The sequence below is a fragment of the Oncorhynchus gorbuscha genome, unplaced genomic scaffold (assembly GCF_021184085.1).
Source record: "Oncorhynchus gorbuscha isolate QuinsamMale2020 ecotype Even-year unplaced genomic scaffold, OgorEven_v1.0 Un_scaffold_1076, whole genome shotgun sequence".
Lineage (NCBI taxonomy): Eukaryota > Metazoa > Chordata > Actinopteri > Salmoniformes > Salmonidae > Oncorhynchus > Oncorhynchus gorbuscha.
Genome location: NW_025745965.1, coordinates 163,642 through 180,332, shown reverse-complemented (window position 1 = coordinate 180,332; position 16,691 = coordinate 163,642). Strand labels below are relative to the sequence as shown.

At 49.6% G+C, this 16,691-nt stretch overlaps 1 protein-coding gene across 2 annotated transcripts in view; it reads right to left on the bottom strand.

Annotated features, from left to right (window-relative positions):
• Window positions 1-1,827: 1,827 nt before the first annotated feature.
• The window catches only part of LOC124021172 (glycine receptor subunit beta-like), a 67,012-nt gene continuing 52,148 nt past the window's right edge, over window positions 1,828-16,691 (bottom strand). The window contains exons 9-11 of one of the 2 annotated variants that reach the window (XM_046336521.1): window positions 16,184-16,332; window positions 9,738-9,896; window positions 1,828-2,562 (exon numbers count right to left, since the gene is read on the bottom strand). In XM_046336521.1, coding sequence (XP_046192477.1) covers window positions 2,266-2,562; window positions 9,738-9,896; window positions 16,184-16,332 — 605 coding nt within the window. In that variant the 3' untranslated portion in view covers window positions 1,828-2,265. Of the gene's footprint in view, window positions 2,563-9,737; window positions 9,897-16,183; window positions 16,333-16,691 lie in introns of those variants that run through there. The other variant, XR_006836212.1, reaches the window with a different exon arrangement.

Below are 16,691 nucleotides of genomic sequence, written 5' to 3'. Positions count from 1 at the left end.
GTCTGCCTGCCTGTCTGTCCATCTACCTGTCTGCCTGTCTGTCTGCCTGCCTGTCTGTCCATCTACCTGTCTGCCTGTCTGTCTGTCTGTGGTCTGCTATATAAACATGCAGTTAATACATAGAGGAAGCCATATATGATGAATGTCTACCCGCCTGCCTGTCCATCTATCTGCCTGCCTGCCTTTTAACATACATATTTTTTACCCCCTTTTCGTGGTATCCAATTGGTAGTTACAGTCTTGTCTCATCGCTGCAACTCCCATACGGACTCGGGAGAGGCGAAGTTCGAGAGCCGTACGTCCTCCGAAACACAACCCAACCACGCCGCACTGCTTCTTGACACAATGCCCACTTAACCCGGAAGCCAGCCGCACCAATGTGTCGGAGGAAACAATGTACACCTGGCGACCATGCACTGCACCCAGGAGTCGCTAGTGTGCTATGGAACAAGGACATCCCTGCCGGCCAGCTGCAACAGAGCCTGGACTGGAACCCAGAATCTCTAGTGACACAGCTGGCACTGCGATGCAGTACCTTAGACCACAGCGCCACTCTGGAGGCCTGTCTGTGTGTCTGCGTGTCCGTCAGTCTCCGTACCCGCCTGTCTACCTGTCTGCCTGTCTACCTATCCGCGTGTCCGGCTGTCTGCCTGTCTGTCTGCGTGTCCGTCAGTATGCGTGTCTACCTGTCTGCGTGTCTACCTGCCTGCGTGTCTGCCTGTCTGCGTGGCTACCTGTCCGCGTGTCCAGCTGTCTGCCTGCCTGCGTGTCTGCCTGTCTGCGTGTGTCTGCCTATCTGCATGTCAACCTGTCTGCCTGCCTGCGTGTCTGCCTGTCTGCGTGTCTACCTGTCTGCGTGTCTACCTGTCTGGGTGTTTGCCTGTCTGCGTGTCTGCCTGTCTGCGTGTCCGCCTGTCTGCGTGTCTACCTGTCTGCGTGTCTACCTGTCTGCGTGTCTGCCTGTCTGCATATCTGCGTGTCTACCTGTCTGCGTGTCTGCGTGTCTGCCTGTCTGCGTGTCTACCTGTCTGCGTGTCTACCTGTCTGCGTGTCTACCTGTCTGCGTGTCTACCTGTCTGCCTGTCTGCGTGTCTGCCTGGCTGCGTGTCTGCCTGGCTGCGTGTCTGCCTGGCTGCCTGTCTGTGTGTCTGCCTGTCTGCGTGTCTACCTGTCTGCCTGTCTGCGTGTCTGCCTGTCTGCGTGTCTGCCTGGCTGCGTGTCTGCCTGGCTGCCTGTCTGTGTGTCTGCCTGTCTGCGTGTCTACCTGTCTGCCTGTCTGCGTGTCTACCTGTCTGCGTGTCTACCTGTCTGCGTGCCTGCGTGTCTACCTGTCTGCATGTCTGCCTGTCTGTGTGTCTGCCTGTCTGCCTGTCTGCGTATCTACCTGTCTGCCTGTCTGCGTGTCTACCTGTCTGCGTGTCTACCTGTCTGCGTGCCTGCGTGTCTACCTGTCTGCATGTCTGCCTGTCTGTGTGTCTGCCTGTCTGCGTGTCTGCCTGTCTGCGTATCTACCTGTCTGCCTGTCTGCGTGTCTGTCTGCGTGCCTGCCTTTCTGCCTGTCTGCGTGTCTGTCTGTCTGCCCGTCTGCCTGTCTGTGTGTCTGCCTGTCTGTGTGTCTGCCTGTCTGTCTGTCTGTCTGTCTGTCTGTCTGTCTGTCTGTCTGTCTGTCTGTTTGTCTGTCTGTCTGTGTCTGTGTCTGTGTCTGCTGTCTGTGTCTGTCTGCCTGTCTGTCTGCCTGTCTGTCTGTCTGTCTGTCTGTCTGTCTGTCTGTCTGTCTGTCTGCCTGTCTGTCTGTCTGCCTGTCTGTCTGTCTGTCTGCCTGTCTGTCTGTCTGTCTGTCTGTCTGTCTGTCTGTCTGTCTGTCTGTCTGTCTGTCTGTCTGTCTGTCTGTCTGTCTGTCTGTCTGTCTGTCTGTCTGTCTGTCTGTCTGTCTGTCTGTCTCTGGCTGGTTACTACATTGAGAAAGCCAAGCCGTATAGGATGAGTTCTAATCTAAGATCACCTCTACATGTTGGTTCCCTGGACACAGATGAAGCCTTTTCTTGAATTAAGTCCAATGGACTTTATCTATTGAGAGAGCAGTCCAGGACTGGGCCTTATCCGAGTCGGGGAAACCAGCCTCTTAAATGTAGGATTGGGGTTCACGGGCAAGGGGTCAGGGGTTAGAGGTCAAGGATTACAGGTCAAGATAAAGTAGTAAATTATGTTAATTTAAAAAATGGGAATACCCAGTGACATTCTCAGATATTAACACACCTTCCCTCCCTACAAGTAGACAGACCAGTATATGACGTTGAAGAAGAGGAAACTGAAGGGGAACAGAGCACGTGCGTACAGGTCGATGCGTTTGGCTGCAGCGGGGATGACAGGTTTAGGGGGCGGGGCTTTCTTGTTGTTCTTGGCCTGTGATTTGCCGGTTGCCCCAGTAACCTCAATGGGCTTGCCATAGCAGTCAAAGTTAGAAAGCTCAAAGTCTCTGGGGAGAGATCCCACGATGCTGAAGTCATTAGAGCGGAGGTCTGACTTGGATGTACACACCTTCTTACAGCGGGTCTCCACCACCTACAGACACAGACACACCAGTTAGTAATGTTAGGACAGCAGTACAAGAGAGAGGAAGTAAATGATCAGGAGAGAGAGAGTTATAGAGAGAGAGTTATAGAGAGAGAGTTATAGACAGAGAGTGATAGAGAGAGAGTGATAGAGAGAGAGTGATAGAGAGAGAGTTATAGAGAGAGCAATGTTGGGAACATCCTTTAAATTGTATTGTACATTTCCTCAGTGAAAACAATGTTCTGAGCAAATATCAAATTGGCTTTTCACCAAATTACTGTAAACGACAGACCACGTATTCACCCTGCACACCCTAAATGACTAACAAAGAAACCAAAACAAAGGCAAAGTCTTTTCATGCTTTGTTGATTTAAAAAAAGATTTCAACTCAATTTGGCATCAGGGTCTGCTATACAAATGGATGGAAAGTGGTGTTGGGGTAAAAACACACAACATTATAAAACCCATGTACATAAACAAGTGTGTGGTTAAAATTGGCAAGAAACACACATTTCCTCCCACAGAGCCGTGGGGTGAGACAGGGATGCAGTTTAAACCGGTTTTCCCCATTAAGCAGCGAGTCGGAGTCAGAAGCGGAGTCTTCTCTGGTCTCTACTCCTCTCGTTACGGGGTCTGAGACGCCGAAGCTTCCCACCATTAGCTTCCCACCATTAGCTCTGACAAATTGAAAACTCTAGTCATTGGCGACTCCATTACCCGCTGTATTAGACTTAAAACGAATCATCCAGCGATCATACACTGTTTACCAGGGGGCCGGGCTACCGATGTTAAGGCTAATCTGAAGATGGTGCTGGCTAAAGCTAAAACTGGCGAGTGTAGAGAGTATAGAGATATTGTTATCCACGTCGGCACCAACGATGTTAGGATGAAACAGTCAGAGATCACCAAGCGCAACATAGATTCTGCGCGTAAATCAGCTAGAAAGATGTGTCGGCATCGAGTAATTGTCTCTGGCCCCCTCCCAGTTAGGGGGAGTGATGAGCTCTACAGCAGTCTCACAACTCAATCGCTGGTTGAAAACTGTTTTCTGCCCCTCCCAAAAGATAGAATTTGTAGATAATTGGCCCTCTTTCTGGGACTCACCCACAAACAGGACCATCCTAGCTGGAGGGGTGCTCTCATCTTATCTACCAACATAGACAGGGCTCTAACTCCTCTAGCTCCACAATCAAATAGGGTGCAGGCCAGGCAGCAGGCTGTTAGCCAGCCTGCCAGCATAGTGGAGTCTGCCACTAGCACAGTCAGTGTAGTCAGCTCAGCTATCTGGCCCCCCAATGGTGGAACAAACTCCCTCATGACGCCAGGACAGCGGAGTCAATCACCACCTTCCGGAGATACCTGAAACCCCACCTCTTTAAGGAATACCTAGGATAGGATAAAGTAATCCTTCTCACCCCCCCCCCTTAAAATATTTAGATGCACTATTGTAAAGTGGCTGTTCCACTGGATGTCATAAGGTGAACGCACCAATTTGTAAGTCGCTCTGGATAAGAGCGTCTGCTAAATGACTTAAATGTAATGTAAATGTATCACCATTGAGACCGTGTCTGTGCCTCGACCTAGGTTGGGCAAAACTAAACATGGCGGTGTTCGCCTTAGCAATCTCACTAGGATAAAGACCACCTCCATTCCTGTTAGTATTGAAAGAGATCATGATACCTCACATCTCAAAATAGGGCTACTTAATGTTAGATCCCTTACTTCAAAGGCAATTATAGTCAATGAACTTATCACTGATCATAATCTTGATGTGATTGGCCTGACTGAAACATGGCTTAAGCCTGATGAATTTACTGTGTTAAATGAGGCCTCACCTCCTGGCTACACTAGTGACCATATCCCCCGTGCATCCCGCAAAGGCGGAGGTGTTGCTAACATTTACGATAGCAAATTTCAATTTACAAAAAAAAATGACGTTTTCGTCTTTTGAGCTTCTAGTCATGAAATCTATGCAGCCTACTCAATCACTTTTTATAGCTACTGTTTACAGGCCTCCTGGGCCATATACAGCGTTCCTCACTGAGTTCCCTGAATTCCTATCAGACCTTGTAGTCATAGCAGATAATATTCTAATCTTTGCTGACTTTAATATTCACATGGAAAAGTCCACAGACCCACTCCAAAAGGCTTTCGGAGCCATCATCGACTCAGTGGGTTTTGTCCAACAGGTCTCTGGACCCACTCACTGTCACAGTCATACGCTGGACCTAGTTTTGTCCCATGGAATAAATGTTGTGGATCTTAATGTTTTTCCTCATAATCCTGGACTATCGGACCACCATTTTATTACATTTGCAATTGCAACAAATAATCTGCTCAGACCCCAACCAAAGAACATCAAAAGTCGTGCTATAAATTCACAGACAACACAAAGATTCCTTGATGTCCTTCCAGATTCCCTCTGTCTACCCAAGGACGCCAGAGGACAAAAATCAGTTAACCACCTAACTGAGGAACTCAATTTAACCTTGTGCAATACACTAGATGCAGTTGCACCCCTAAAAACTAAAAACATTTTCCATAAGAAACTAGCTCCCTGGTACACAGAAAATACCCGAGCTCTGAAGCAAGCTTCCAGAAAATTGGAATGGAAATGGCGCCACACAAAACTGGAAGTCTTCCGACTAGCTTGGAAAGACAGTACCGTGCAGTACCGAAGAGCCCTTACTGCTGCTCGATCATCCTATTTTTTAAACTTAATTGAGGAAAATAAGAACAATCTGAAATTCCTTTTTCATACTGTCGCAAAGCTAACTAAAAAGCAGCATTCCCCAAGAGAGGATGACTTTCACTTTAGCAGTGATAAATTCATTAACTTCTTTGAGGAAAAGATTATGATTATTAGAAAGCAAATTACGGACTCCTCTTTAAACCTGCGTATTCCTCCAAACCTCAGTTGTCCTGAGTCTGCACAACTCTGCCAGGACCTAGGATCAAGAGAGACGCTCAAGTGTTTTAGTAATATATCTCTTGACACAATGATGAAAATAATCATGGCCTCTAAACCTTCAAGCTGCATACTGGACCCTATTCCAACTAAACTACTGAAAGAGCTGCTTCCTGTGCTTGGCCCTCCTATGTTGAACATAATAAATGGCTCTCTATCCACCGGATGTGTACCAAACTCACGAAAAGTGGCAGTAATAAAGCCTCTCTCGAAAAAGCCAAACCTTGACCCAGAAAATATAAAAAACTATCGGCCTATATCGAATCTTCCATTCCTCTGCATCTGTCCTCGTGCTCCTAGACCTTAGTGCTGCTTTTGATACCGATCCCCACATTCTTTTGGAGAGATTGGAAACCCAAATTGGTCTACACGGACAAGTTCTGGCCTGGTTTAGATCTTATCTGTCGGAAAGATATCAGTTTGTCCTCTGACAAATCATCTGTAAATTTCGGTGTTCCTCAAGGTTCCGTTTTAGGACCACTATTGTTTTCACTATATATTTTACCTCTTGGTAAGTTGTCTGGGGTAGGCTGTCAATGTAAATATGGATATTTTCTTAACTGACTTGCTTGCCTAGTTTAATAAATGTTTATTTATTTTCCCTTTTGTATTTTAACTATGTGTACATCGTTACAACACTGTATATAGACATAATATAACATTTGAAATCTCTATTATTTTGGAACTTTTGAGTGTAATATTTACTGTTAACTGTTTATCGTTTATTTCATGTTTGTTTATCCATTTCACTTGCTTTGTCAACACACACGGTTATGAAGTCAGGGCTCTGAGCTGCCTAACGATACTCTACTGCAATTACAGTATACCCATCTCTAGATCCACACACACACACGGTTATGAAGTCAGGGCTCTGAGCTGCCTAACGATACTCTACTGCAATTACAGTATACCCATCTCTAGATCCACACACACACACGGTTATGAAGTCAGGGCTCTGAGCTGCCTAACGATACTCTACTGCAATTACAGTATACCCATCTCTAGATCCACACACACACACGGTTATGAAGTCAGGGCTCTGAGCTGCCTAACGATACTCTACTGCAATTACAGTATACCCATCTCTAGATCCACACACACACACGGTTATGAAGTCAGGGCTCTGAGCTGCCTAACGATACTCTACTGCAATTACAGTATACCCATCTCTAGATCCACACACACACACGGTTATGAAGTCAGGGCTCTGAGCTGCCTAACGATACTCTACTGCAATTACAGTATACCCATCTCTAGATCCACACACACACACGGTTATGAAGTCAGGGCTCTGAGCTGCCTAACGATACTCTACTGCAATTACAGTATACCCATCTCTAGATCCACACACACACACGGTTATGAAGTCAGGGCTCTGAGCTGCCTAACGATACTCTACTGCAATTACAGTATACCCATCTCTAGATCCACACACACACACGGTTATGAAGTCAGGGCTCTGAGCTGCCTAACGATACTCTACTGCAATTACAGTATACCCATCTCTAGATCCACACACACACACGGTTATGAAGTCAGGGCTCTGAGCTGCCTAACGATACTCTACTGCAATTACAGTATACCCATCTCTAGATCCACACACACACACGGTTATGAAGTCAGGGCTCTGAGCTGCCTAACGATACTCTACTGCAATTACAGTATACCCATCTCTAGATCCACACACACACACGGTTATGAAGTCAGGGCTCTGAGCTGCCTAACGATACTCTACTGCAATTACAGTATACCCATCTCTAGATCCACACACACACACGGTTATGAAGTCAGGGCTCTGAGCTGCCTAACGATACTCTACTGCAATTACAGTATACCCATCTCTAGATCCACACACACACACGGTTATGAAGTCAGGGCTCTGAGCTGCCTAACGATACTCTACTGCAATTACAGTATACCCATCTCTAGATCCACACACACACACGGTTATGAAGTCAGGGCTCTGAGCTGCCTAACGATACTCTACTGCAATTACAGTATACCCATCTCTAGATCCACACACACACACGGTTATGAAGTCAGGGCTCTGAGCTGCCTAACGATACTCTACTGCAATTACAGTATACCCATCTCTAGATCCACACACACACACGGTTATGAAGTCAGGGCTCTGAGCTGCCTAACGATACTCTACTGCAATTACAGTATACCCATCTCTAGATCCACACACACACACGGTTATGAAGTCAGGGCTCTGAGCTGCCTAACGATACTCTACTGCAATTACAGTATACCCATCTCTAGATCCACACACACACACGGTTATGAAGTCAGGGCTCTGAGCTGCCTAACGATACTCTACTGCAATTACAGTATACCCATCTCTAGATCCACACACACACACGGTTATGAAGTCAGGGCTCTGAGCTGCCTAACGATACTCTACTGCAATTACAGTATACCCATCTCTAGATCCACACACACACACGGTTATGAAGTCAGGGCTCTGAGCTGCCTAACGATACTCTACTGCAATTACAGTATACCCATCTCTAGATCCACACACACACACGGTTATGAAGTCAGGGCTCTGAGCTGCCTAACGATACTCTACTGCAATTACAGTATACCCATCTCTAGATCCACACACACACACGGTTATGAAGTCAGGGCTCTGAGCTGCCTAACGATACTCTACTGCAATTACAGTATACCCATCTCTAGATCCACACACACACACGGTTATGAAGTCAGGGCTCTGAGCTGCCTAACGATACTCTACTGCAATTACAGTATACCCATCTCTAGATCCACACACACACACGGTTATGAAGTCAGGGCTCTGAGCTGCCTAACGATACTCTACTGCTACTGCAATTACAGTATACCCATCTCTAGATCCACACACACACACGGTTATGAAGTCAGGGCTCTGAGCTGCCTAACGATACTCTACTGCAATTACAGTATACCCATCTCTAGATCCACACACACACACGGTTATGAAGTCAGGGCTCTGAGCTGCCTAACGATACTCTACTGCAATTACAGTATACCCATCTCTAGATCCACACACACACACGGTTATGAAGTCAGGGCTCTGAGCTGCCTAACGATACTCTACTGCAATTACAGTATACCCATCTCTAGATCCACACACACACACACGGTTATGAAGTCAGGGCTCTGAGCTGCCTAACGATACTCTACTGCAATTACAGTATACCCATCTCTAGATCCACACACACACACGGTTATGAAGTCAGGGCTCTGAGCTGCCTAACGATACTCTACTGCAATTACAGTATACCCATCTCTAGATCCACACACACACACGGTTATGAAGTCAGGGCTCTGAGCTGCCTAACGATACTAACTGCAATCTACTGCAATTACAGTATACCCATCTCTAGATCCACACACACACACGGTTATGAAGTCAGGGCTCTGAGCTGCCTAACGATACTCTACTGCAATTACAGTATACCCATCTCTAGATCCACACACACACACGGTTATGAAGTCAGGGCTCTGAGCTGCCTAACGATACTCTACTGCAATTACAGTATACCCATCTCTAGATCCACACACACACACGGTTATGAAGTCAGGGCTCTGAGCTGCCTAACGATACTCTACTGCAATTACAGTATACCCATCTCTAGATCCACACACACACACGGTTATGAAGTCAGGGCTCTGAGCTGCCTAACGATACTCTACTGCAATTACAGTATACCCATCTCTAGATCCACACACACACACGGTTATGAAGTCAGGGCTCTGAGCTGCCTAACGATACTCTACTGCAATTACAGTATACCCATCTCTAGATCCACACACACACACGGTTATGAAGTCAGGGCTCTGAGCTGCCTAACGATACTCTACTGCAATTACAGTACCCATCTCTAGATCCACACACACACACGGTTATGAAGTCAGGGCTCTGAGCTGCCTAACGATACTCTACTGCAATTACAGTATACCCATCTCTAGATCCACACACACACACGGTTATGAAGTCAGGGCTCTGAGCTGCCTAACGATACTCTACAGCAATTACAGTATACCCATCTCTACATCCACACACACACACACACACACACACACACACACACACACACACACACACACACACACACACACACACACACACACACACACACACACACACACACACACACACACACACACACACACACACACACACACACACACACACACACACACACACACAGTAGAGTAGTCTTGCCTGCAGAGTGCTAACGTGATGAATGGGCGTTCCTCCGGTCCCATTGACAGTGTTAGTTTTAGATGGAGTCTTCTTCCCCTCTTTCTCTCTCAGAGCCTTCTCTTTAGACGCCATCTTAGACTTCTCCTCCTCTATACGCCTAGGACTGTTTAACATGACCTGGGGGAGGGAGGGAGGGAGGGAGGGAGGGAGAGAGAGGGAGGAGAGGGGAGGGAGGGAGGGGGAGGGAGGAGAGGGGGAGGGGGAGGGAGGAGAGAGGGGGAGGGAGGAGATAGGGAGGGGGAGGGAGGGAGGGAGGAGAGAGGGGAGGGAGGGAGGGATGGAGGAGGGAGGAGAGGGAGGGAGGGAGGGGGAGGGAGGGGGAGGGAGGGAGGGAGAGGGAGGAGAGAGGGAGGGGGAGGGAGGGAGGAGAGGGGGAGGGAGGGAGGGAGGGAGGGAGGGAGGAGGGAGGGAGGGGGGAGGGAGGGAGGGGAGGGGAGGGAGGGAGGGAGGGGGAGGAGGGAGGGAGGGAGGGAGGGAGGGAGGGAGGGAGGGGGAGGGAGGGAGGGAGGGAGGGAGGGAGGGAGGGAGGGAGGGAGGGAGGAGGGAGGGAGGGAGGGAGGGGGGAGGAGAGGGAGAGAGAGAGAGAGAGAGAGAGAGAGAGAGAGAGAGAGAGAGAGAGAGAGAGGAGAGGGAAGGAAGGAAGGAGGGAGTCAAGAGCAAGTGATTGACCGACAGACAGACAGACAGACAGACAGACAGACAGACAGACAGACAGACAGACAGACAGACAGACAGACAGACAGACAGACAGACAGACAGACAGACAGACAGACAGACAGACAGACAGACAGACAGACAGACAGACAGACAGACAGACAGACAGAGAAACAGGGAGAGTTTTTGTTATTTCATTGAATTGAATATCTGTGTAAACACTGTCTGTGTGTCTGACCTGCACCACTGAATACTCCACCACACACCATGTAAACACTGTCTGTGTGTCTGTGTGTCTGACCTGCTCCACTGCGTACTCCACCACACACCATGTAAACACTGTCTGTGTGTCTGACCTGCACCACTGCGTACTCCACCACACACCATGTAAACACTGTCTGTGTGTCTGACCTGCACCACTGCGTACTCCACCACACACCATGTAAACACTGTCTGTGTGTCTGACCTGCACCACTGCATACTCCACCACACACCATGTAAACACTGTCTGTGTGTCTGACCTGCACCACTGCGTACTCCACCACACACCAGTAAACACTGTCTGTGTGTCTGACCTGCACCACTGCATACTCCACCACACACCATGTAAACACTGTCTGTGTGTCTGACCTGCACCACTGCGTACTCCACCACACACCATGTAAACACTGTCTGTGTGTCTGACCTGCACCACTGCATACTCCACCACACACCATGTAAACACTGTCTGTGTGTCTGACCTGCACCACTGCGTACTCCACCACACACCATGTAAACACTGTCTGTGTGTCTGTGTGTCTGACCTGCACCACTGCGTACTCCACCACACACCATGTAAACACTGTCTGTGTGTCTGTGTGTCTGACCTGCACCACTGCGTACTCCACCACACACCATGTAAACACTGTCTGTGTGTCTGTGTGTCTGACCTGCACCACTGCGTACTCCACCACACACCATGTAAACACTGTCTGTGTGTCTGTGTGTCTGACCTGCACCACTGCATACTCCACAACACACCATGTAAACACTGTCTGTGTGTCTGTGTGTCTGACCTGCACCACCTGGGGAGGGAGGAGGAGAGAGGGAGGAGAGGGGAGGGAGGGAGGGGGAGGGAGGAGAGAGGGGAGGGGGAGGGAGGAGAGAGGGGGGGAGGGAGGAGATAGGGAGGGGGAGGGAGGGAGGGAGGGAGAGGGAGGAGGGAGGGATGGAGGAGGGAGGAGGGGGAGGGAGGGGAGGGAGGGAGGGGGAGGGAGGGAGGGAGAGGGAGGAGAGAGGGAGGGGGAGGGAGGGAGGAGAGGGGGAGGGAGGGAGGGAGGGAGGAGGGGAGGAGGGAGGAGAGGGAGGGAGAGGGGAGGGGAGGGAGGGAGGGGAGGGAGAGAGAGGGAGGGAGGGAGGGAGGGAGGGAGGGAGGGAGGGGGGGAGAGAGAGAGAGAGAGAGAGAGAGAGAGAGAGAGAGGGAAGGAAGGAAGGAGGAGTCTGCGTACTCCACCACACACCATGTAAACACTGTCTGTGTGTCTGTGTGTCTGACCTGCACCACTGCGTACTCCACCACACACCATGTAATCACTGTCTGTGTGTCTGTGTGTCTGACCTGCACCACTGCGTACTCCACCACACACCATGTAAACACTGTCTGTGTGTCTGACCTGCACCACTGCGTACTCCACCACACACCATGTAAACACTGTCTGTGTGTCTGACCTGCACCACTGCGTACTCCACCACACACCATGTAAACACTGTCTGTGTGTCTGTGTGTCTGACCTGCACCACTGCATACTCCACCACACACCATGTAAACACTGTCTGTGTGTCTGTGTGTCTGACCTGCACCACTGCATACTCCACCACACACCATGTAAACACTGTCTGTGTGTCTGACCTGCACCACTGCGTACTCCACCACACACCATGTAAACACTGTCTGTGTGTCTGACCTGCACCACTGCGTACTCCACCACACACCATGTAAACACTGTCTGTGTGTCTGTGTGTCTGACCTGCACCACTGCATACTCCACAACACACCATGTAAACACTGTCTGTGTGTCTGTGTGTCTGACCTGCACCACTGCGTACTCCACCACACACCATGTAAACACTGTCTGTGTGTCTGTGTGTCTGACCTGCACCACTGCGTACTCCACCACACACCATGTAATCACTGTCTGTGTGTCTGTGTGTCTGACCTGCACCACTGCGTACTCCACCACACACCATGTAAACACTGTCTGTGTGTCTGACCTGCACCACTGCATACTCCACCACACACCATGTAAACACTGTCTGTGTGTCTGACCTGCACCACTGCGTACTCCACCACACACCATGTAAACACTGTCTGTGTGTCTGTGTGTCTGACCTGCACCACTGCATACTCCACCACACACCATGTAAACACTGTCTGTGTGTCTGTGTGTCTGACCTGCACCACTGCATACTCCACCACACACCATGTAAACACTGTCTGTGTGTCTGACCTGCACCACTGCATACTCCACCACACACCATGTAAACACTGTCTGTGTGTCTGACCTGCACCACTGCATACTCCACCACACACCATGTAAACACTGTCTGTGTGTCTGTGTGTCTGACCTGCACCACTGCATACTCCACCACACACCATGTAAACACTGTCTGTGTGTCTGACCTGCACCACTGCATACTCCACCACACACCATGTAAACACTGTCTGTGTGTCTGTGTGTCTGACCTGCACCACTGCGTACTCCACCACACACCATGTAAACACTGTCTGTGTGTCTGTGTGTCTGACCTGCACCACTGCATACTCCACCACACACCATGTAAACACTGTCTGTGTGTCTGACCTGCACCACTGCAAACTCCACCACACACCATGTAAACACTGTCTGTGTGTCTGACCTGCACCACTGCGTACTCCACCACACACCATGTAAACACTGTCTGTGTGTCTGTGTGTCTGACCTGCACCACTGCGTACTCCACCACACACCATGTAAACACTGTCTGTGTGTCTGTGTGTCTGACCTGCACCACTGCATACTCCACCACACACCATGTAAACACTGTCTGTGTGTCTGACCTGCACCACTGCATACTCCACCACACACCATGTAAACACTGTCTGTGTGTCTGACCTGCACCACTGCGTACTCCACCACACACCATGTAAACACTGTCTGTGTGTCTGACCTGCACCACTGCATACTCCACCACACACCATGTAAACACTGTCTGTGTGTCTGACCTGCACCACTGCGTACTCCACCACACACCATGTAAACACTGTCTGTGTGTCTGACCTGCACCACTGCGTACTCCACCACACACCATGTAAACACTGTCTGTGTGTCTGACCTGCACCACTGCGTACTCCACCACACACCATGTAAACACTGTCTGTGTGTCTGACCTGCACCACTGCGTACTCCACCACACACCATGTAAACACTGTCTGTGTGTCTGACATGCACCACTGCACCACTGCGTACTCCACCACACACCATGTAAACACTGTCTGTGTGTCTGTGTGTCTGACCTGCACCACTGCGTACTCCACCACACACCATGTAAACACTGTCTGTGTGTCTGACCTGCACCACTGCGTACTCCACCACACACCATGTAAACACTGTCTGTGTGTCTGACCTGCACCACTGCGTACTCCACCACACACCATGTAAACACTGTCTGTGTGTCTGTGTGTCTGACCTGCACCACTGCGTACTCCACCACACACCATGTAAACACTGTCTGTGTGTCTGACCTGCACCACTGCATACTCCACCACACACCATGTAAACACTGTCTGTGTGTCTGACCTGCACCACTGCGTACTCCACCACACACCATGTAAACACTGTCTGTGTGTCTGACCTGCACCACTGCATACTCCACCACACACCATGTAAACACTGTCTGTGTGTCTGTGTGTCTGACCTGCACCACTGCATACTCCACCACACACCATGTAAACACTGTCTGTGTGTCTGACCTGCTCCACTGCATACTCCACCACACACCATGTAAACACTGTCTGTGTGTCTGACCTGCACCACTGCATACTCCACCACACACCATGTAAACACTGTCTGTGTGTCTGACCTGCACCACTGCATACTCCACCACACACCATGTAAACACTGTCTGTGTGTCTGACCTGCACCACTGCATACTCCACCACACACCATGTAAACACTGTCTGTGTGTCTGTGTGTCTGACCTGCACCACTGCGTACTCCACCACACACCATGTAAACACTGTCTGTGTGTCTGTGTGTCTGACCTGCACCACTGCATACTCCACAACACACCATGTAAACACTGTCTGTGTGTCTGTGTGTCTGACCTGCACCACTGCGTACTCCACCACACACCATGTAAACACTGTCTGTGTGTCTGACCTGCACCACTGCGTACTCCACCACACACCATGTAATCACTGTCTGTGTGTCTGTGTGTCTGACCTGCACCACTGCGTACTCCACCACACACCATGTAAACACTGTCTGTGTGTCTGACCTGCACCACTGCATACACCACCACACACCATGTAAACACTGGCTGTGTGTCTGACCTGCACCACTGCGTACTCCACCACACACCATGTAAACACTGTCTGTGTGTCTGACCTGCACCACTGCGTACTCCACCACACACCATGTAAACACTGTCTGTGTGTCTGACCTGCACCACTGCGTACTCCACCACACACCATGTAAACACTGTCTGTGTGTCTGACCTGCACCACTGCGTACTCCACCACACACCATGTAAACACTGTCTGTGTGTCTGTGTGTCTGACCTGCACCACTGCATACTCCACCACACACCATGTAAACACTGTCTGTGTGTCTGTGTGTCTGACCTGCACCACTGCGTACTCCACCACACACCATGTAAACACTGTCTGTGTGTCTGACCTGCACCACTGCGTACTCCACCACACACCATGTAATCACTGTCTGTGTGTCTGTGTGTCTGACCTGCACCACTGCGTACTCCACCACACACCATGTAAACACTGTCTGTGTGTCTGACCTGCACCACTGCATACTCCACCACACACCATGTAAACACTGTCTGTGTGTCTGACCTGCACCACTGCGTACTCCACCACACACCATGTAAACACTGTCTGTGTGTCTGTGTGTCTGACCTGCACCACTGCATACTCCACCACACACCATGTAAACACTGTCTGTGTGTCTGTGTGTCTGACCTGCACCACTGCATACTCCACCACACACCATGTAAACACTGTCTGTGTGTCTGACCTGCTCCACTGCATACTCCACCACACACCATGTAAACACTGTCTGTGTGTCTGTGTGTCTGACCTGCACCACTGCATACTCCACCACACACCATGTAAACACTGTCTGTGTGTCTGTGTGTCTGACCTGCACCACTGCATACTCCACCACACACCATGTAAACACTGTCTGTGTGTCTGACCTGCTCCACTGCATACTCCACCACACACCATGTAAACACTGTCTGTGTGTCTGTGTGTCTGACCTGCACCACTGCATACTCCACCACACACCATGTAAACACTGTCTGTGTGTCTGTGTGTCTGACCTGCACCACTGCATACTCCACCACACACCATGTAAACACTGTCTGTGTGTCTGACCTGCACCACTGCATACTCCACCACACACCATGTAAACACTGTCTGTGTGTCTGACCTGCACCACTGCATACTCCACCACACACCATGTAAACACTGTCTGTGTGTCTGTGTGTCTGACCTGCACCACTGCATACTCCACCAGTGAAGCGAAGCCGAACAGCAGACATGCGATGAGCCAGATGTCTATCGCCTTCACATAGGAGACTTTAGGAAGCGCTGACGCCAGAGACATGGACTCACTGGACAGGGACAGGACAGACAGGATACCTAGAGACAGACAGAGACAGATAGAGACATTAGAGACAGATAGAGACATTAGAGACAGACAGAGACATTAGAGACAGATAGAGACATTAGAGACATTAGAGACAGACAGAGACATTAGAGACAGACAGAGACAGACAGAGACATTAGAGACATTAGAGACATTAGAGACATTAGAGACAGACAGAGACATTAGAGACAGACAGAGACATTAGAGACAGACAGAGACATTAGAGACAGACAGAGACATTAGAGACATTAGAGACATTAGAGACAGACAGAGACATTAGAGACAGACAGAGACATTAGAGACATTAGAGACAGACAGAGACATTAGAGACAGACAGAGACATTAGAGACAG